The sequence below is a fragment of the Ctenocephalides felis genome, unplaced genomic scaffold, assembly GCF_003426905.1.
Source record: "Ctenocephalides felis isolate EL2017-DRISC unplaced genomic scaffold, ASM342690v1 CF-g0.4_SCAFFOLD_03571, whole genome shotgun sequence".
NCBI lineage: Eukaryota > Metazoa > Arthropoda > Insecta > Siphonaptera > Pulicidae > Ctenocephalides > Ctenocephalides felis.
Window position 1 is genome coordinate 30,892,891 of NW_020539725.1, and position 25,173 is coordinate 30,918,063.

A 25,173-nucleotide genomic window follows, 5' to 3' on the forward strand; every position below is an offset into this window, starting at 1 on the left:
TCTGTCAAGAATTTTATTTTCAACGAATATATAAGCATATTTCATTAATATTATTTTTCTAATTTTGTTTCTCTGATGCAGGTTAGAGTTGTTAATTAAATATAGTTTCAACTAGTAGGATGAAAAAACGAATAGACATAATTTGATAAAATTTAAAATAATAAAAATTGATTTATTGTACTCTAAAATTTATAATAATATTTACAATAAACCAATGTGATGTTATTATTCTATAATATCTCATTGAAGAATGAGTCGAAAACAATAACTTTATTTATTCCAATTATTTTGATATAAATTTTAAAAATGTTTTTAAAATACATTTTCATTTTTCAGGTCAGAAAAGTATTTTGCGAGGAGTAAGCGGATGCTTTCGTTCTGGGGAGTTGACAGCTATCATGGGAATATCTGGAGCGGGCAAAAGTACTTTGCTAAACATATTGGCTGGATACAAGTATGTACCGTAGAAAATTGAAATCACATTTTTGCCTCAAGCAAATACATTTATATTTATATATATATATATATATATATATATATATATATATATATATATATTAATTTAGAAATATGAACAAACCACACTCTTTTTTGCACTAGTTTATTAAATAATAATTTTACAAACGTTTCGAGACTAGGTTTGTTTCATCATCAGTGTGTTATAATTTAAAATCTAAAATATGGAAATCTAAATTAGCATTATGTGTTATCCGTTACAAGTCATTCCTTTTACTGCATTACCAACGATCGTCGGAGTCTGAATTCTCTATCCAAGGTCAACTAGGTGAGTCATGAAATATCAAAAAAGAAAAATAAGGAATAGGGCCCGGTTAAAAAATAGATGTCGCTAAAAAAAGTATTATTATATATATGGCTAGGAAAAAAATATTATATATATTATATATATATATATATATATATATATATATATATAGCAGGGTGAAACAGAACTCGTCATTAAGCCGAAATAGAGTGACAGGATTGATTGTAGGATCGCAGGAATGCTACCACCCTAGAAATCTAAGAAAATAACCAATGCTGTTTTTTTATGTTCACAAGTTTGAATGTTAATTCTATACTTGTTACTCAGATGATGTTTGAGATATTACTGATTTACAGAGTTTTTCTATATTTTAAAGTTATTTTTCTGATTGGTTTTGTGGATCTAAGCGACATCCCATTACATTTTTGTCCAATCAGTTTTGTTGACCTGAGATTTGTTTGAATCGGGTTCAAGAAAAATAGTTTTTTAGAAAAAAAGTTTAATGTTTGAGGGTTTGCAAATACATGAAGGATGAGGTTTTATAATTCTTATCGTGTATTAAAATATATTTGAATGATTTATTTTTATTATCCTCTATAACAAACTACTATAATTTTTCAATTGCATCCTGTCCAGTTGGTAATTATTTAATCACATAAGTTTCTATTTCATTAACATCATAAAACCATTAAAGCTTGTCTAATTCTAAATTAGATTTAAGATAATTTAAAATTCTCGCATTAGATTCTTTCACAATTGTAAAAACACATTTCCGCATTTTCAACGCTTAATATATATTATTACCTTAGAATTGGCAATAAAACAAATAACAACACCATAAAATATAAATATACATAAGAATTATACTTTATGCATAAAACATATATTGACGCATGCAGAAACACTTTGACTGCCAAGTGAGACATAGCTAGACGATTATATGTTTTTTATAAATACATAAATTCTTTCTTCACAAATACATAAAATACTGTTTTCAAACGATCACAAATTAGATTTTCCAAATTTTTAAAGAGCCTTACTTAAAATTTTATTTTCTTCACTATATTTTACTTCTTATTTACCTACACATCTTCAATTAACACTTGATTGATATTCCAACCAAGTTTTTTTTTATTGCTTGTTTATTTATTATTTATTTCTGAATTGAATTATAGAGTTAATTATAGTACATATTGCAATAGTTATGTAATTATGAAATTACGTCAATTACAACTACTTCAAATATATTCAGTAAGAAACAGTATTAATATAGAAAGGGTCAAACGAATATTCTCGTTGACTAAAAGTTAATTAAACCTTATGATTATATAATACTAAAAACTCTTTTAAATTTAAATTTAAACAAATCTCAATTTAAAAGTATTATATCTTATAAACAAAACTATTAACTCAAAGAAGCTGTCCGTTCGGGTGTCAAATGCGAAAAATATAATAATAATAGTGATTGGTGTTGGCATTTTGCAGTTTTTTTATTTATAAATGCGGTCTTTATTGAATTACTAAAAAAGTTATAGTGGAAATTAGATACCTATATGTTGAAAATATATGATATCAAAAACACTTTTGTCCTACAATATATATTTACTCAATTTGAATTCATAATTCATATTTTTTTGCAAATTTCCGGAATCATTCGAAGTGTTAATATAATATTTTCGTTTGAGGGACGTTCGCCAAATCATCTTGAAAATGTGCGATATTTTTTACTTTATTATTTCTAACAATACAATATTAAAGTGCCCAACAATAGGTGTCATATTCTTATGCTAATCTGGCATGTGGGTCATGGACCTTCTGCACTCTGTGAAGCATAGAATTGATTGATTATGCCATATATATGACTAGAATAATATTATATTTATTCCCATTGGTGTAAAATACAAGCTATAAAATTGAGTTTCTAAATCTATAAAATATTTAATGTTATTAATGTTTTCACTTACATTGGCTTCATTTGATGGTTTTCGCAAAGTACTCGCGAAATGTGTATGTATTAATATATAATTGCATATATATATATATATATATATATATATATATAATATATCTATACATAGTTCGACACCTTGCCAATAGTTATACTTTTTCAGAAATAATAGCATGAATATTAAGTATGTATATTCATTTTTCATTTGTAAAATAATGTTTTATACGATAATTGATCGTAATCAAACATTGTTGCCAAAATTATATAAATATTATATATATATATATATATATATATATATATTTATAAATATATAATATATTATATATATTTATATAATATTATAAATGTATATATATAAATATATATATATATATATATACATATTAGGGTAATATATATAAATATATATATATATATATATATATATATATTAGGGTGGTTCTTAATATGGACATTTCCGAATTTCCTTGCTCCCAAGAGCTCAAATGGTTCCAAATTGATAAAAAACAATTCTCTGAAAGTTTTAGCTCTTAATATTGTCTTTTAGAAATGGAATGAAAAATTTTTCCAAAATTTCAAAAATGTTTTTAGATATAATTTAGCGAACAAATGAATGAGTTTCATTCAAAATTTGTCGCTAAGTTACCCCTAAAATTTTTTTTTTTTTTAATTTTCAAAAAATTTTTCATGTTATTACCATACGAAGTTTAAAAATACAATATGTGAATAAAACCGAATTCCAATGTTGCCAATTTTATATTCAATAAGTTTTCCCTAAAAAAATAGCTCTTGCAAGTGATAATATTTACCTGTGTTTTCAATGGTTTTGATTAATGTACTGAAGCTTCTATGGAAATATGTCTAATTTTCAATTTAAAATATCTGTTTAGGGTTTGCTATTTTCTAAATGAGAAAAGGTTGAGCTTTTATCTGTATTTCTACATTTTTTTCTAACAATATTAAAGATGTTACAATCGTATTTCTTATCTAGTAGTTGTTACTTATTACATAAATACACAAAATGAACATAAGTGCATGTTTCTTTCTCTTTGCTAATATATAAATAGCTTTATTTCTTCATTTTGTAGCGATTATGTGCAATTTTCAAGTTAGAGTAATTTGTTCGCCTATTTTATACTGAAACGCATGGATAATACATAACCATGAGCTTTTTACGTAACATAATGCAAGTAAAATTTCCAACTACTCCATTGCATTCACCAATAATTATGTTAATAATAAATGCATTTCAACATCCTATATAAACTAGACATTTACAATATGAAAAAAGAGGAATCATAACATATCATGCAATTTACTATTTCATTTCAGGTCGCATATAAAAGTTTCGGTTGAATAATTTCAAAATAATATTGTGATACGAAATTGAGCAACGGTCCGACAATGAAACTTTTCCATAGTTCAGAGTTTACCGGTCTCTATATGAGTTTTAATAAAATTTTACAATGATTTATTTCAAATGTTTTGTTGCGAAAACATCTATCACCTACATTGCCATATATGCGAAATGGGTTATCGTAGAATTCAATCTCAAAGTGCTGGAAAGATTCAGCCAAAACTCATTTGCACAATGTCAACCTTTCAACGCATATTCGTATGGGTGTGAAAATACATTCACGATTTGCAATCAGATTTGCAAACTGATGAAAAGATAGTACGAGGGTGACAAGAGTACAAATCACTTCTATACTGAGGGTTTATAATATTATATTTGAGAAATTGGTATTTCTTTGTAGGACAACTTACTAACATAAAATTGACTCAAATCTTATAAAGTTTTTCAGATCTTGTCATTCGGACATAATCTAGTAAAACCAAATCAATTAATTAGGGATGTAAAATGTATTTTGGTGTTCAAACGTTTTGTGAACAACAGATTTGGATTGTTTAAAAAGAATTTGTATAAGTTGCGTGAAAAACTATTTGTTCGTTGTTCAAGAAATAGTACTAACAAGGAAAATCCTTCTATTGCTCCTCTGGGATTTTGATGAAACTTGGCACTATGATAGATGCTGATAGGTGTCTAAACTTATAATAATGAAAATTTTTAATTAATCTTATTTTATAACTGCTTTCATGCTGACTACGCTAGTAAGTCAGCATAAGCACATTTTGCTCAAAATCTTCAATATGACTATTTTTTTCTGCCAATTAATGTCAAATGCCAATTGAATATGTAGAGTTTCAATGTGCAATGTGTTTAAAAATTTATTTACTAGAACTTACCATTTTTATTTTATTTTAGAAACGTCTAAATCTTTAAATACGGGTCATCAAGATTTTTGGTTTTTGTTCACTTTTTTTAAACATGATACTTAATATATTAAAATATTTCGCTTTTTTAAATAACTACATTTTTTTAATTTTTAATTTTCAGAAGTGTACGTTTTTGGAAACCTCTGTTGTTCAAATATACTAATACCTAAATCTTTTTTTAAAAAAAATTGATTTCAAGAAAACTTAATTAAATTTTCTTTTTCAAGTAAGTAAATTTTAATATTATTAATATATTTTTTTATTTATAAATTAAAAAAAAAAGATTTACTAAAATGAATGAATCGATTTGTGTGAAAATTTTTCAGTATTCTTTCTTTTATTATTATAATTCAACATCAATAATCGACTTTTTTATGTTCACTTTTTTTAAACATGATATTTTATAATAATAATCTAGTCTAGAAACTAATCCAATTAATCTTGTATGTTTGTCATAATTTATTCTGAATAATTTTATCCAAGCTTGTTTTACAATGAATCGTCGAGAAAATGTGTCTTATATTGATGACCTGTTTTGTTTATTGACAAATGATTATGACAAATTATTGCCACAGTAATTTATATATTCCGAAGGTATATAAAGTAATTTATAAAAAATATTATCAATTAGTTTGTAATATAAAACTGTTTTTTAAGATTTAAACACATTTGCATATATAGGCGTTTTAATTTTAATTGATATTCAAATAATAATAATTTTATTTGAAGAAATGCTTATATTTAGTTTTCCCTGTCATTTTTGGTGTAATGTGTATTAATTATTTTAAATTTTTATAACATATATTTCAGAAAATAGTTTATTTATTCGAATTTATTTTTTGAATTTTTTTACGAGTTTGAATTGATTTTTGACTACATTTCAGTTCTGTACTAGTATATAAAAATATCATTTACATAAATAAATAATCAAATTCTTGAAATTTCTCAGAGCATTAACAACCGGCATTGAAGAGTTAATTTGGATTAAAGTAGTATTAATTTTTGTACTGAGGCAATCTATAAATTATAATAATTTAATATTTAAGAATATATTTCATATATAATATTCATAAAAATCTTTTTATTTCAGGGCATACGAAGCTACTGGTTCTATACTCGTCAATGGATCTCCTCGAGATATTCGATTATTTCGCAAAATGTCTCGGTATATCATGCAAGAAGATTTACTACAGCCGCGACTCACAGTTGCAGAAGCTATGAAAATTTCAGCAGATCTCAAATTGGGCAATGAAATTAGTACTGAACAGAAGGAACACTTGGTAAGTAGAATAATTTCGTATTAAATATTTCTATACTTTAATACAAATTATTGTTATATTGCAGAACATGAAATATTGAATACTTTGAATAATTTAAATATTAAAAACTTGTAATTCATAATTAAATAATGTAAAAAATATCAGGTGAAAAATTTCAATCATTATGCTCAATTCAATGATATTTGTTTTATTTCTGATATTTTATTCAAAAATTCTAATCATTTATTAAAAAAACATAATATTTGTTGTCACTAATAGTACAAACATTTTATGTTTGTAACATTTATGTTGAACTTTTGTTTTATATAGCAGGTCGACTTGAATCTATTTTATGTGTTATATTTATGTATTATCTAAGGATGGATAATGAATTGTCGTAAGATGCATCATCTTCAATTCAATTGAAGTATTATTGCGAGTCATTCAACTCGCTCTGAAGAGTTATGTAACAAACTCACTAATCAGATTCCATTAAGTCCATTTATCATCTGAGCTTCTGAATCGATGAAAACTCTGAGCGAAAACTCTACACCAAGACGCTTAAATATAATATTTCAAGATATTATTCGGATAACTTGGTTCAAAAGTTTCTAGCTTAGGGGAAGTTTATAAGGGGATTGTAGAGGAATGTCACAAATATTTCAGATTTTCATTGAGAATAATTTGTTTTGAGTAAACTTCTATTAGGATAAGTTTTATCACAGAAAAAACTGAATATCAATACATATATACAAAAAACATTGTACATATACAAAAAACATGCAAGATAGCACAAAAACTATATTATGAATGAAATTGAAAAATTCAGTACAATTTTTAAAATTTTCAGTAAAATGTTTTGAAGGTTCTGTATTTTTTGTTTATAAAGCTAAAAGTTCTAGCAACTTGTTTTAAGTGCAGTAACCTATATCCACCTGGTTTCACTGAGATGATGAAAATTTTGCTTCATTTATTACGATTTTTTCGTAATTATGTGATTTATTGAATTTATATTTCAAAGCATATTCTTCTATTTATGATATTAATAATAATTAGATAATAAATATATTAATAATAATCATATAAATTTTACTTTAATTAACACAATATTTGGTGTTTTGCGTTGTTTGTTCACAAGATTTCTAAAAACTCACTATATTCACAAGTTGAATATCTAATTAACAACATGCCAAGAAAAACATGCCAGATTGAAAATGGAATTTACGCGAAATAATAAAAACACACACGAAGAATTCAATATTATTTTATATTTTGTAATATTTTCTAATATTTGCAATTAAGAAAGAAAGCGAATGTTATTTTTAAAATAACTTAAATTCACGTAGAAATATTTTCAGCATATTTCTCAAGAATTGTACACTTTGATCAAAATTATTTTTTATAAGAACACGTTTTTTTTTACATAGCTTTATCGCATTTTTTTCGTTATATTTTATAATTCTTTGTTTAAATTTTAGATATCCGAAATCTTATCAATGCTGAGGTTGAACAAAACAAGAAATACAACAACTTCTAGACTATCAGGTGGAGAATGTAAAAGACTTTCCATTGCGCTTGAGATGGTGAATAATCCACCTGTAATTTTCTTAGATGAACCTACAACGTGAGTATTTTAATAATATACATTTCTTTTAATTTTTTATGTTAGTTAACCTATGTGTATGTGATACACTTATTTTATTTTTAATATATTTACACGATAATCAATAGATATATTCAAGAATCGTTACATAAGAAGTTACATATAAATTATGACGACTATGCAGGTATATAATTTCCATTTGTTTACAATGTTTCATCAATATTATACTGATCAATTTTGCGCATTTGGAAGTTTTTCAATGCAATAAACACGTGATTAAACTAATTTTATCCACATATCAAATGTAAATTAAAATTTATTTATTTAGAATTTAATAATAACTTATATTCAAGCAGATTTGCATAATTGTAATTAAATATATTCACTTGCATCACAAACACTTTATCAGCGTCCGCAGCTGGATAAAATTTTCCGAGTCGGTTTTAAAAAAAAATAACAATGCTTTTATTATCAGAGAATTTGCAACAAGTAGGAAGAGAAATTATAACACACTATAAATATTCATATAAAATTATTCATATCATAGTGATAGTAGAAATTTGTGATCCGGTATTAAAAACAAAAAGAAAATAGTAATATTAACGTTTTTTTTTAAATTTAGAGAATCAGATAAAAAATGTGTTTTTTGTAATATAATTAACTACAATAGATATATAATTATGAGTAATTATATAATTAAAACTAACTAACTCTATAATTACAAATTAACAAACTATTACAAATTATAATTAATTTGTTTAAGTGTTTCTAATGGCGTGAAATATTTTTATTTTGTTTTTATAGACATAATACAATTTAATCTCAGTGATTGTCTCAGGTTGATTAGATTGTTTTTTTTTTGTATCTCTGTTGGTTCAGTTACATTATTAATGTTTTATGAATAAACATAAGACGAATAGTTTGCTTAAATTATTGACCTTTCATTTTTGTGAAATCCTCATACACTCTAGATATGGTATTTTGTCAAAATTATTCATCCACTGAGTTATAATAACTATTCATTTTATTTATTTCCTGTGAAGTTGCTTTTCCTAATCAAACTTACATTTTTATTTGCTAGTTTTTATTGTTTATAACTTTGTTGACAAAGGCCCTTACTTCTTTTCACCTAACCCTCATGTAAGATATTATGAGGGTTATATGATAACATATGTTGAATCTAACTTAAAATTAACAATACATCTTATAATGTATAGTTACAAATTATATTAATGTCTCGTGCATTAAACAACAGTGCCAACAACCCAAATAACTACAACGAAAGAGAGTGATTTTGTTATAGATTTTCAAACATGGACGTTTATCTCCTGGACCTTGTTTTTTATATAGTATTTTTTTCAAAGTCACCGTTAGTTTCAATTATTTTATTAATTGACAACTTGATTTCTACTTGCCAACAGTATCCAGGGACTTGTATTGTTCATTGTACAATACCTGGAATTACATGTACATGTTGAAAAAATACGTCACTCAAAATTGATATAATGAACTTGTTATATAATGATGCTACATAAATTATAGGCTATTTGCTCAATCCATGCAAAGATCGAATATAACTAGTTCATATTCTCGATTTTATAGTACCTTGTAGATTAAGAATGACTAAGCTAATTCGTTATCAATATAAGAAAAAATCATAAATTTTTATATGAAATTAATTTCATATTAAAGTCATATTAAGTTATAATAATGAAACACGTGAATGACAATAGTGGATGCTATGAGCAAACATCCATGTTTCCATGATGCTTATAGAGATGCACATAATTAGTAGCAATAGATTTATTTGTTTATATAAAAAATGTAAAGATATTCGTATTGCAAAAATAGAATTCATTTATTTCATAAATTTCCATAACCTTTGCTAATTAGGTAAATCAAAAATTCAATGAATACATATGCATTTATTATTGAATGAAAATCGCATCAGCATTCCACTGCTGATGCATGAATTATACTACAATATTTATTACGGAAATATTAATAGTTATATCAATTTTGATTTATTAACATAATTATTTTAATACACATATTTTCATGTACACCAAACTACTTTTTTAGATATTTAGAGTTTGTATTAATCAATTTTAAACCAAAAATCTCAATATAAAATTTTCTTTATAACTTTTATAACAATTACAACATTTATAAAGAGCGATTTATATAGTATTGACGGTTAATCTTTATTATTTTACTAAGGGCCACGTGAGTTCTATTAAAAATAGATTTTTTAAAATAGCTGATAATGAAATTAAAATAAATTTACACAAGAAAGTTACAAAATGCGAGTTGCTAAATGCACGTGCAACAATGATGCAATTGTATGTTCTTTAAATAATTATTGTAAATTGAAAATCGAAACCCAGAATGAAAAAGTTTGTATGTTATTTTATTGATTTTATGTTGATGCTCCACGTGAAGTAAACTTAAAACTCTTAAATGATGCGTGGATATCAAAAATTTAAGAAAAAAGTGATGAACTTTTATAAGGATTCGTTTGATTAGTTTTACACGACTATCGGCTCAGCCATTTCTTCATAATTAATAACTAACTGGCCGTAAAGTAGAAATTATCTAAAACGTTTCTCTGAATTAAATTGAAGCATAAGTATTCACGATTTTGCAGACATTATTATGATGAAAAGATTCAGTTTATCGAACATCCCAAAATATTATATGTACATGTCTACAAAAAGTTGAAATTATAAAATTTCATTAAAGTTGTAAATAATTTATTATTTCTGAAATAAACATTTGAAAAGTTTTTGTTTATAATTTGAAATGTTGCTGAACCTCAGTTCTTACGTTCCAATTAAGTAAAATTATTTACACATTTAGGGAAGTTCATGCGTACATGAAATTTGTACTTGAACTTTAGAACTGTCGTTTCATCTTACAATAGAATTTAATTATTATCTTTCGTGATACTTAACCATGAGTTAGGAAAATCAAACTGTCGGTTAAATCTTAATGACCTACACATAATTGTGCTCGGTCACTATATGAGCTTGCAGTTTTTTAGATAAGTCTTTTTTGCGGAAAGTAAGGTGCGTGGACTTCCTGTAAGTCGGTGTCTTTTGAACTCTGTATTTAACAAAAGTTTGATTAAAATTGCGCTACTTTTTTATAGTTTGAAACAAGCACAAAATGATGAAGTTACATTTGAGACAACAATATTTGAATTGAAATTTTGGCTTACTTACACAGTTTTTATAATATAAGATTTTAAATGTACTTGTAATATTATAATATTTATAATATATCACAACGAGTAGTAGTCTTTAATGATCTTCAAGTGATTCTATCTATTAACATGTGATTCTACATTCATAATTCAATTGACATACCTTACTTAATAATGACTTATCAAAACTTCTTGTACCCTTCAATTTGATATTTTTTGTTTGTTATATCATAGGCTGACGCAAGGAATAAATGCGTCATTTCATTTCAATCAGTTTCTTTTCACATTTTTTTAATATATATGTTAAATGCTTTATTTTTTTTCTCGATATTTAATTGCTTTAAATATGAGTCATTGCACTGTGGATATATGAGATTTTAGTAATACGTGCGTCAAAAATATAAAACACATGTAAAAAAGTAGTTAGTTTTTGCTTCGAATGAAATATTTTTAATACTATTACATAAGAAAATGTTTTATGATGTGTATGTTGATATATATATATATATATGTTAACAAAGTCTAATAATCGGGCATATATATATATCTAATAATCGGGCATATATATATATATATATATATATATATATATATATATATATATAAACATTTATTTACATTAAAGACATAATTTGTTTGCATATATAGTAAAATCTAATAATACTAAATGCAAATATTTCATACATGTTCAAAATATGACTATTATGAACTTACACTAATATCATAGTACATATTTTGATTTTCACAAATAGAATATAATTATAAAATATTATCATCACTGTATATATTGTTGGGACTACCGATGGCACCAAATAATGTCTTACTGCTGTCAACAAAATATGTCGGATCTGCTGTCACAAAATTATGTTTTATTTTTTATTTTTTATTTATATTCAATAGCAATCAGAATACAGTAGAATCCTATGAGCTATTTGGCTTTTATCATTTACCCACATAAACACACACTTTTAAACACACATATAAATTAATGTGATATATATTATTAAATTCCATGTTAAGATTATCGTGTAGGGTCTTATACCTTTTGAACCATGGAGCATTAGCAATCGGTCTCAAAATTTAAGACTGGGCACGTTGCAGTAGCACAATGTTAGATTTGCTAACACGATTAAGCCCCACAATTGTATGCCATAAGTCCGTATTGGTTTTATTAGCGCATTGTAAAATAATATTTGGAGCGCCGATCAGTATTGACAAACCAAGGCTTTTGATATGGTTATTATTACCAAGACAACTGCTATTGTAGAACAACTGACTATTAACTCTACTAAGTGCCTTATTTTGACTGACCACAACTGACTATCAACTGTGCCTCTACTCTATCAACTTTACTACCTTATTGATTATTATGTATTTTAAGGCTTTACATGCCATTGTTAAATAGGGCGGCTTAAGGCATTTTAAAATAATATATTTTTTTATGTTTTTAATATTTTTTTTAAAAATAACAATCTTACTTGTTAAGAGCAAATATCAGAGTTAATACTATATAATAAGTATTCTAATTATAAGAGAACATAATAGGATATTTTGCGTAGGTTATATGTGGTTTTAATAAACCGTTCGTAAGTAGGAAATATATCCATGCACGTGTTTGTGATGAACTATATTACTATGTTAGGGATGAATAATCAAATATATTACGTAGTTTATATATTAATTATTAGTAATAATAAATGCTGTTATGAATAATACATACGTTCCATGCACGTAGTGTCTAACAATAAATACATATATTACATGATAGAATAATATAAATGTAATTATTTATCCATACAGCGGCCTGGACGACATGGCCTCGTCGCAGTGCGTCCAGCTCCTGAAACACGTGGCATCGGGCGGCCGGACTGTGATTTGTTCGATCCACACCCCGTCGGCCAAATTGTTTGCGATGTTCGACCACGTTTACATTGTAGCGGCCGGTCAATGCATTTACCAGGGCGCGGGCGAATACATCGTGCCCTATTTGAGCTCATTGGGACTTCATTGCCCCATACATTATAACCCAGCTGATTTTGGTAAGCGAATTTAATTAACCAGCATGCAATTTGAATCCGCTTGATGAAGTTTCAATTTTCAACGTAGGAATGCGCGTCACATATATTGAGCTAAATAAGCATTATGTTTTAGTGTGAATCTTGTTATACGTTATTGGGATAAGCAATTTTTTACTTTGTTTTAGATTTGTCTATTAAACATTCATATATACATACAATTTTATTCGTGAATTTTACAATAAAGTTGCACAAGCAATCTTGTACAGCTACATACATATTATTCATTATTTACTACTACCTTATTCAATTTCAGCTGAATTTGATTCCAAAATAACTTCTTAAATGTCATTTCTGATTGCAAATTAATATTTGAAACAATTCTTGAAGTTTTTTTAATTCAATTAGGAGTATTGTTATTTATATTTATTCATCCACTCATTTTTCACTATTTGAACTAATTGCTTCATTACATACCTATTTGATTGCAGTGAGTTATTTGACCACAATGTAACTTAATACTATTTGATGAGATTTCGATTTGCAACATATGAATAAACCAGGCAAATTTGATAGTATTTAGCTGTAAATATTTGAAGCATTTTTTTTTCTTTTTTTTATTATTTCTTTTATTTACAACTGTCCAATAAAGGATATTCAATAAATTTGATGAATTTACAATAGTCGGCCGAAAAGGGACATTGTATACTACAAGGGCATGTTGGAAAAAACAACTCAGTAGTTGTTTTCCTTTTGATATAAAATTCACAATATTTTATTGATAATTATATAATTTCAACTATTTACTTATTGAATAATTTCTTATAAATAATGATTAAGTCATTCCCATTTTTCATCAGGAGAGTTGATGGCTTAAATCCAGTGACGCTTTTCTTTTCAATCTTCTTGGATAGTTCTCTGTTATCAATGAGTTTACTAATGTATTTGGGTGACTGATTAGAAGCAAAATTTAAATCATATTTTTATTAATACGTGTTGTTCAGTTTTTAATTTATTTCAAGCATTATTTATTTGGTTTATAATGTATTTAATAAAAATAAAGATTCGTTTGTAGATTATTGTAAAAAAAGCTAGAAATGAACCTGAAGTAGTGCGCAATTATCACAAACTACTCTGGAATAATGTTTATGTGTAATATTTACACAATCGTACCATTTTTTTATTTTGTAAATTATTTCATAAGGTAATTAAGAAAAATATATGTAACCTTTTACCTTGTAGTAACCTAAGAAACCTTGGGAATGTGTAAAGGGCCTCGCAATTTTTATGCCCATCATAATAGTAAATACAAAAAATTGTGAATAAATTTGTGATAGTTTTTAAATTCGGTTGCGAAAATAGATATTTGAGTAACATTATTCAATCAATAAAAAACTTTTATTGTCGTTTTTGTTTGATAATGCTGACCTATCTAAACTTTAATTTCTTAACCAAATTCATATGTTGAATTGTAAATCGTAAATGTTGTAGTTGATATTTATCGACTATCTGCGAGTTGAGTTTTATATCAGTCATTAAATTAAACGTATTTTTGATAAACTTTCATCGTCGAAATTCAATTATATCTTTTGATCAATTGGCACATTTCATTCCTATCATTATAATAGAATCCGTTGGTTTTACTTATAAATTTTCCAAACTAATGGCTTTCATTCATGATTTGTGAAAGTGTTACATTTTTTTTAATAACTTAAAAATAAAAACTGATTTAAATATTTAGTTTTTTTCAAAGCATTATTATGATATTGTTGTTTGTTTTGAATTAACAATAAATATGTGTTTTTTAAAACCATTTTTTCAATGGACTATGTCGTAAGAGGCAATTTCATTCCTGGTCATTAATGAATAAATGAAATGGATACCAATATTTTTTTTTAAAAAACTTCTTCATGCAAGTTTTCTGTTTAATTAATTGTCGATTTAGTATATTTGTAATTTTTTTTATTTTTTCAATTTTATAGTGATAGAAGTTTCAAGTGGTGAGTACGGAGAGCATAATGAAAGGATGGTCGCCGCCATAGAAAATGGACGTAGAAAAAAGTGGATGCCTTTAGACATGGAATTAATAAACGAACAACAAGATAAATATATTTCAACACGATCAAAACAACGGCATTTCAACGAAGAACTTAAAGCAGAATATTTCAAAAGGAGAACTACATTTTGGCAACAGTTCAAAATACTATTTTGCAGAAAAGTATTACAAGATTATCGAAATCCGGTAAATCAATTCGGTTCATAAAACTAAGCTGTTGCAATAATACTCTTTTTGACTAATAGTTTATTTCTTTTCAGGGCAACATGTGGTTGAAAATAGTATTATATATTTTCCTAGCTTTATTATTAGGAAGCACATACTATGGAATGGGAAATGATGCCTCGAAAACGCTGTTTAATTTTGGATATTGCTTTACGTGTACAATAAGTTTTTTGTATTTGCCGATGTTGCCTTTATTATTAAGTTGTGAGTATACGAGTATTTGTAGATGCACTTTTGGTAATAAATTTACTCCCGATTTAATACGACAAGCTTTACATTAAGTATTATGCTTTTTTTACAATTGAGAGAAATCAGCTCCGCTATACAGTGAAGTATTAATATTATGTTGTTAATTAGGATTTTATTTATCAGTTACGTATTTTTTTCATTATTTTTGTATGATGCTAGTTAGAAGTATTTTTTCAGAAATTTTTGGTACAATTATTAAGTTGTGAGTATATGAGTATATGCAACATTGTTAATAAATTTACTCCCGAAATAATACGACAAGCTTTACATTTTGTATATACGTTTTTAACAATGAAATAAATCAACTTCGTTATACAGTTAAGTATTAATGCTATGTTATTAGTTAGGAGTATTATTTTCATTATTTCTGCTTGATGCTATGTAGAAGTTTTTCGGAAATTTTCGGTATTATATATATATATATATATATATATATATATATATATATTAGGATGGTCCTTAATATGGACATTATCGAATTTCACTATCTAAAAGACAATATTAAAAGCTCAAAACTTTGAGAGAATTGTTTTTTATCAATTTGGAACCATTTGAGCCCTTGGGAGCAAGGAAATTCGAAAATGTTCATATTAAGGACCACCCTAATATATATATATATATATATATATATATACATACATATATATATACATTTATATTACTTTAATTACACATGGTCATGAAATCTCCAATCATTGCCTTACGCTAAGAGTGTAATACTAATTATATAGCCTAATGTAAAGCCAAAACAGTGCACAGTATAGATTGTAAATATTATGAAAAACAACAGAAAAATAATTTATTTTACGCAGTTTAAAAGTTGGAACTTTTGTCAACCTGTGACAATTTTTCGGTTATTATTGCTAATATTTATTATTCTTGTACATTTAAACTTTGGATCATAAGAAACATTTCTAAGACATAAAGCTAGTCAAAAATAATAACGATTACTCCATGTTTGCTAGAATTAAGACTTTTTGTGAAACCATTAATATAAAATTTTCAAAATTTGTAACCGTACTTTAAAAAAATGTATCGAGAGGACTGAAAGGACGTACTAAAGTTTCTTGGCAAGTTCCATAAAAAATTTGCGCATTTAATCAGGCAATGATCCTTAATACTTATTATTACTTAGTACAAGCATACTAGCTTGAGTAAAAAAGTAAAAACAAATAACATAAAATTTTCTAACGCGTTTCACATACAATCAGTTCACATGATTCAGCCTGGTTCATTGAGCTAAATCTAATAAAAATTGTTTGAACTGATTGTGAGTCAAATGGGTTAGAAAATTTTGGTTGCATTGTATGAATAAATAATTCCATTAATATTTTTTTATAATTTCCAGTTCCAACAGATGTGCAACTATTAAAACGCGAACATTTCAACCGGTGGTACTCCCTTAACTCGTACTACGTGGCTATGACTTTATCCAGGCTTCCTCTACAACTTTTTGTCTGCGTTGTTTACGTCTCCATAACTTACACTTTGTCTGGGCAACCTCTGGAGATTTCTAGGGCGGCAATGTTCCTGTGCACATGCATTCTTTTGGCACTAGTTTCCGAAGCTATGGGTGTTGCTATTGGATCTACCTTAAATGTGATTGTAAGTAAATTTTTTATTTATTAAAAATAACAAATGATCAGATACCTTGAAATTGAGTCAGTCAATTTGTCTGGTATGAGAGATAACAGCAAATATTTTTACATGGAGTCTAACAATTATTATGTATATAAGCATATAAACATATGCATATACAATCTTATATTAGATTATATACACATAAGAATAACAACAGATTTTTTTTACATAAAAAGAATCATTTGAATGTTGTACATGTGTTCATAAAAAGTCTTCAGATCATCAGGTCAAAAATTTCGATTAAACTTATACAAATTAATTAAACTAGGTGTGCTATCAAAATATCACGAATAATATTATTTTCTGTGACTAAGGAAATTAAAGTAATTATGACAAACATATGATTTAATCATTTATATTGCTAGTAAGCTTTGTTTTTGTTATTTTCTAAAGCTCTTAAGTTTTTGTGCATTTTTATACCTGTATACATTTTTATACATTTTTAACATAGATACTTAATTAAATTCATTTTAAATAAATAGTACAAAAATATGAGGCAATCGCCTTTCAATGCGATACCTTAATTGCAGGTTTACAAAATAATATTTACTCATCTCAATTAACCATATGAAATGATAAATAAATGTGTGATAAATATAATAAATGCATTAGTAGTAAACGATCCAGTGAAATATTCATATAAAAATTTTAATCAAATGAGATAGTAATTAAATGGCAACGATACTTATTGTAAAATTTGGATAGTTAGTATATAAAGTATACTAATATTATTGGATGATAATTGTATTTTAATAGTTTAACACGATTACTGATTATCTTTATTAATTTACAATTCTAATATTTATGATAATATTATTAATGATTTGAATTACATTTCATGATTTAATATCAAGATTAATACACCATTGGTTATACAGTCTTTGCTCGATCTTTAGGCGTAAATTTATTCCACAAATGAAGAACTAACTAACAAAGAAACATTTCAAGTTTTAAGAATAAACTTATTAATTAATCATTAACATTTTTAGCAATTGATTTAATGACATTATTGAATTTTCTTAAGAAATAAAATTCATATCGTCGATATAAAAATCGGAGTGCGTCATTATTCAATGTATCTATGAGCAAATAATTATAATCTATTAATTCAAGAATAAGTAAAATAAAATTTTTACAATCAATTTGAATAAGTGTTTTGACATTGAAAAACATATAAATTTTATAATCTAAAAATCTTTATTGGTAATTAAAAAACTTTTTTTTATTTGCTTCATAGTCTGCCTGGTAGACTATGAAGCAAATAAATATTTTAAATATAATTCAAATATAAATTTTAAATATTTGGCATTTATATTAATTTAATTGGTAGACTCTACCAATTAAATTGTTATAAATGCCAAATATTTAAAACTAGGTTTGATGTTTTATGAACATATAAGCAAACGAGTAAGTGTATTTATACATTATAAATATTCTAGGGCTTTTTGCAAAGCACTGATTACAGATGAGCTGTTTCTTAACTTTTACTTTTTCGCTTTGTCGTTATGACATCCATATATTTTCATTTGTGTACTATTGTCATCCATAGACTACATCCGTATGATGAAGGATACTAAAATCCTTCAAGAGCGTTATTGTGATTTTTAGTTCTTTAGAAATAAATTTTTAATTACTACTAGACCCCTTTCTGTACCGTACAGCAGTCTCACTTCTGCGGAAAACATTGTTGTAGCGAAAAGGTTAAACACAGCCACACAATTATTCCAAAATATTTTATTTATTCTTTCAGAACGCCATGTTCGTGGGTCCTTGTGTATCTGTACCTCTTATGCTTTTGGCAGTTTACGGATATGGATCCGGAACCAACTACATACCCATCCATATAAAAATCGCCATGGCCTTAGATTACATGCGTTATGGAATGGAAGGGCTAATATATGCCACCTATGGAAACGACAGGCCCGATCTCATTTGCCCTGAGGAAGAAATCTATTGTCAGTACAAGAAACCAAAATACATCATGCAAGAAATGGGAATGTCAAATGTAACATTTTGGTATGATGCTATGGCTTTGATTATTATATTCATCATGTGCAACTTTTTGTGTTTATATTTGTTGAAACAAAGGTTGAACAGAGGTAAAACCTTTGCGGCATTGTATTATGTGAGGAAATTAATAGAATCGAAGATCAGTTTGACTAGATCTAATAGATGAAATAGGTAAAAGAATGAGAACAGGTATAGAATGTACTTAAGCATAATATGTGATTTATTTGTATAAGGATATTAATGAGATATATTTAAATAATTTTATTATATGTTAGGAATTTTGGCAATACGTAGAACAATTAAACATTTGATAACTTTTGAACATCCTGACCATTCGCATCTAAAATAGGTCTAATACCTATTGTTATTGACGCTTTTAATATAGAGAATGAACAAGACAGCATTTTGTAATTACTTTTGTATCATACTCTATGAAGTATAAAAACTAATAATGAGACAAAATTTTTAAGTAGGAGAATTTTTGTCTAATTGTAAGATAATCTTCAACTTGAAAACTAAATTAAAGATCTGATCGGCGCGTCACTTTGTGATTATATTATTTTTGTTGCCGTTACAATTAAATATTGAGTAGATACTAAATGCTGATTATTAGTTTTGCATAATCAAATATTGAAATTCTTTCAAATTTAATAATATAATATAATATTTATTTATGTAGTTAGTTATGATGACGATCTGCAAAAACAGTATACATGTACGTAAAAGTTGAAAAATAAACATTAAAAATTTTGACATCACAAAACGAATTTTAAATATGATAAAAATTTTGAATATAAACATCACCATCTATTTTGTTAGTGTTTCATGTATCATACTTATTTGTAAGTTAATTATATACAAAAATAATTTTTCTAAATATTATTAATATATAGCTTATTTAATTTATATTGATTAGTTTATTGCCAAAATATAAAAGAATCCACATCACATAATATATATTATATATATATATATATATATAATATTTCACGAACATAATTTAATGCAAAATAATAGTTTTATTTTTTCACTGTGTAGTTAATTTTATTTAATTGGATATTCCACAATTAATCATTATTATTGATGGAATATTTATATTAATTATGTGCGGTGATTTTTTTATTGAAATGAATATGATAAACATGCTGCATATATATACCAAATGATCTAATAATCGTGTATAAATTTTAATGTATTGAATTTGTTGTTTCGTATATTTATCAACTAAATCACAATTAATTGAATATATCGATAAAATGTGTAGTTGTTTGATAATATCATCATAAAAAGAAAATAATTGAACATAATGTAAATTTTATAATAAATACTATTGCAATTGAATTAATTATTTTACTATTTATTTTATTGAATTTAACTGTTTGTAGAGTTTTGAGTTTTAATGAGCCGACAAAACGGACCAATTTAACAACAATTTGGGGAATTAAAGTGTTTGCTGACAAGGAGAATTTTTCTGCAAAGATTCCTGCTGCAGGCATCAGAGAAGAAATGAAAAATCTACTAAGAATAGATTACTCCAATCTTTGTAACAATTGGGTAAACAGCGTTTTAAAGCAGTAGAAGAAGTTTACTAATGTTATGATTTCTAGGCGCTCAAGTCATTCTGAATTCTTTGAGACCAAATTTGGAATAACTCTATGTGTAGGTGAACCTATTTTTGACCTTCCATCGAAGGTATCGGAAAAATGGTTGAAGCAATTTCAAAATTTCAACAGCCATGTAGATAATGACTAACTATAAGTTTCTTTATGATTGGCGGAGAGGAGTAAAACTTTTCGTCCATGTATTAGCCAGAAATCTTAAACCGATTTTATAAATCCAACAATTACTCTCATTTATGTTCTGAGTCGAAATACATTAATGAATCTTTCTTTGATTCAGATGATAGTTTTTCGTGAATGATGAATATCGTGGCCCTACCTATCCTATCTCCTATCACTCCACCTGGCTCGAATGGGTTTCGCTTATATAAAGATACCTCAAAGTTTTTGACTTTAATTATTGAAGAAATTGGGACTTTATCTCTGGCAATATTAGCTGAAATGAATATTTTTTGTTAGATTGGGAGAATGGATAGATCACTTGCAAATATAGTAAAATCTCGCTAATCCGACACTATTGAACACCAGAGAGTGTCAGATACTGAAAATACCGGAAAAATTTCTAGCTGATTTCCACAAAATTGACCAGGGCTTCGATCGCTGGTGGTGTCGGATTATCAAATTGTCGGATTAGACAGATTCTACTGTATTTGCTAAACGGTATGTTTCTGGATAAATTCGTGGCTCCATCTAATACAGTTCAGTACAGATGGGGGACTATCGACCGGCTTAGTTATGTGACCGCCACCGCCATACCTTAGTCTCTTTCTCGCTTGTGTGTTATATGCAGTAAACTAGGAAGTGAAGAGCACAGTAATATGAAATGCAGTAACATTGTTCTGTTTGAAATGAAACTGAAATGCTTTGGGGATGAGGGGCTGTGTAGAGGCGTTTTCACACCATATGGTTCATGCAGTACAAGGAAAAGGTAATATTATAGTCTAGTTCTAGTTGTTTTCCTTGTTTATTGGTGCTGTGATATTGGTCCCAATAATTTTTCCTAATCAATTTTGGTTGGTATGTAGATTTTCTTATTATTTTTAACACAACTAAAAATTTTCTAAAGTGCATTCTCGTATTCTCATTTCTTGTTCACAACAGAAATTTGCAGTAGTATTTGTTGTTTTAATTATAGTTATAAGTCATATTAATTATGGTTGTAAAATCCATAAATAAATTCTTAATGATTTAGAAGTTAAAATGCTGTAATTATAACTGGCTTGACCAATAACAAAAAAAAGAATTTTGGCAAAAATATGTTCTTCATTTGATTCATTAATGGGCTAATTCTGCCGCACAATAGACTTTTCTTACGAACTTAGAATAATTGTTTAAATAAATTGTTTGAATGTTAGTCATATATGTGCGACATAAGAAGTAGTATTTTTATAAAAATTTTGGCAAAATATGTTTTATATTTGATTCATTAATGGGATTATTCTGCCGCAAAATAGACCAAATTTCTTAACAATTTAGAATAATTTTTTTAAATAAATTGTTACTAAAAGCTGATAAAATGCTATGCATTTGCTAAGCAATCAGAAGTTTTAATATAAAACCTAATCTAGAAATTGCAAAAACGTCAAAAAAACTAATATTATTTTAACTGCACCTTTGTGATGTGTCATAATAAAACTTCCATTTTATGTGTAAAATGTCGGATCGTTGCAATAACACGTCCAATATGTGAATGTTTCCTATACACACTTTTAGCAGACCTATCTAATAAAGTTACCATGGTCTATGTAGTTTTTTTTATATTATCGTGGCGGTTAACGTGTTAAGCGTGAGAACTTTAATCAATGCAAATGCAACTATTATTTTAAAACAGAAACATAACAATTGTATGTGTATGTTTATATATTTATATATATATATATATATATATATATATATATATGTATATAATATGTTACGGTAAATGTGCACATTAACCAGTGAATGTGCACATTCCCCAAAACGATAGGTGAATGTGTAGTTTTCAAACAATCAACAAAATAAAATAATGGTGTACGTGCGTACTTGGATCGGTCTCATGAACATCTTGCGTATTTGGCGCATGCGCACTAAATAGTTAATCAGTTAGTAATTATCAGTAAACAGTGAATTTAGAATAGTTATATTGTGAATAGTGAATAGTGATAACGAAATAGTTTAATAGTTAATAGTTAAATAGATGGATAGTTAATAGTAAATAGTGAATAGTTATTAGTAAGTAGAAAATTAAGAATAGTTGAATTATGGATAGTTAAATAGATAATAATTAATAGGTAAATAGTTGAATAGTAAAATAGTGAATAGTGAATAGTAATAACTGAATAGTTAATAGTAAATAGTGAATAGTGATAACTGAATAGTTAATAGTAAATAGTGAATAGTGAATAGTTAATAGTTAATAGTAAATAATAAACATTTGAATAGTAAAATAGCGAATAGTAAATAGTGATAACTGAATAGTTAATAGTAAATAGTGAGTAGATAATAGGAAATAGTAAATAATTATTAGTAAATAGTGAATAAAGAATAGTTAAATAGGTAATAGTTAATGGGTAAATAGTTAATAGTTATTAATTGAATAGTTAATAGTTCATAGTTAATAGTTTATAAATAAATTGTTAATTCATAAATAGTTAATAGTTAATTGTGAATAATAAATAATGGATATTAATATACATATGACTAAAATAAATAAAATAAATATAAATATAAATATATGAATTAGTATTTCAGCAGCACGTTCGCAGGTGCGCGAGTTGAACTCACATTCGCCATATGAGCCGGTAAATGTGCACATTCACCGAAATATGCACATTTACCGTAACATATATATAATATATATATATATATATATATATATATATATATATATATACAATGATAGGCAATCGAAAGGTAGTTTCAAAATATTTCCTACGTTTATCTAAATAATCTTAATTCAGAGTATTTTTTTTAATAAATCATAAAGATAACAAACTGTATTTATCAGTTTATAATTTTATAATTCTTACAGAACCTAGCACAATCTCAATTTCCTCAAAGCAAACATCAAGTGTGAATTGGTCCCCATACCATCCGTAACCTATCTCACTCTGTCGAGAGAGCGAGAGGTCCATCAGCAGCACCACTGCGCGGTCGTCAGTTCGCCTCACCGCCAGGCCCCGACCGCCAGTCGGAGACCCACTCCGCTTTCTGCCAAAGCGCAACATAACCTGAAAATACCGTGGCGACTCCCAAAGTGAATGTAAAATGCGTGCTAGTCTGTTTTCCGCCGAAATAGAATGATGTCCGTTCCGTTGTTGTTAGTCCGTGATAGGTTATCGTGCGTTGCTGATCGGTCCTATGTCGTTTTCTGAAGTGTTTATAGATAGTGTTGTGTTGATTAAAGAAATTATTTAAAAAAGTTTGTTACTGTTACTAATAAAATAGTTTAATTAGTTTTTTGATTGATTATTATAGTGAAAATTTGTGACGTTTCTAAAGTGAAAATTCTTCGAGGAACCATGCGTCGGAACGTCAAAATCGTGCTGCTGTTCTCAATGGCCTGGATGTTTGTCATCGTGTATTATTTACAGACAACGAGGGATGTTAAGGTGCGTACTGGATCAACTCAGAATATTAAGCGAATTTATTTGAATGTTTTGGTAAAATTATGTACGATATAAGGCATGTCTATTTGCAAAAATATTTTTGTATATTTGCAAATTCATTTTTAATTATTGTTACTAAAAATCAATACGAATTACTAAATAATTTGAAACTAAAACAAATTTATTCCGTTGCTTTTTTATATAAGATATAAAACATAAAAAATCGCAAAAATATTTAAGTCTGTTTATGTATGTCTTGATTTACGAAATTCAACATGATTTACGAAATAATCTAATACTGTTCCTGATGATACAAATAATAATGGTAATGCTCCTTACTCAGAATTTGAATATATTGCAATATTCATAATAGATTGAATTTATTCAGCTATTTAAAAATTATTCTACATTGCAATCAGCAAAATTAAATGTTCGGATTTTAATTTTGATTATCACATAATTTTATAAATTTTTAGTAAATGCATCTTTTTTATTATATATATTTCTCCTCTTATATACAAACTAATCATTTACATAGTTTACATAATTTTTTAAATTCTAATTTGACACTTATCTAAAAAACTGTATATCATGCTGTAATGTTCAATATTTTAAATTGAATTAACTTAAATAACTTAGAATAAAATAATTCATACAACAAATGATCTCTTTTCTTGAAATCTAGAACATAATCAAATTGTGTGTTCTAAAGT

The 25,173-nt window shown here is 26.5% G+C and overlaps 1 protein-coding gene across 1 annotated transcript in view; it reads left to right on the forward strand.

Annotated features, from left to right (window-relative positions):
* Positions 1–19,421, forward strand: part of LOC113386554 (ATP-binding cassette sub-family G member 4-like) — a 37,642-nt gene extending 18,221 nt beyond the window's left edge. Inside the window, exons 2-9 of the mRNA XM_026624333.1 lie at positions 337–454; positions 6,082–6,271; positions 7,729–7,874; positions 12,859–13,097; positions 15,056–15,315; positions 15,390–15,558; positions 16,952–17,208; positions 18,995–19,421. Of these exons, the coding sequence (XP_026480118.1) occupies positions 337–454; positions 6,082–6,271; positions 7,729–7,874; positions 12,859–13,097; positions 15,056–15,315; positions 15,390–15,558; positions 16,952–17,208; positions 18,995–19,420 (1,805 nt within the window). The 3' untranslated portion in view covers position 19,421. The remainder of the gene's footprint in view (positions 1–336; positions 455–6,081; positions 6,272–7,728; positions 7,875–12,858; positions 13,098–15,055; positions 15,316–15,389; positions 15,559–16,951; positions 17,209–18,994) is intronic.
* The last annotated feature ends 5,752 nt before the right edge of the window (positions 19,422–25,173 follow it).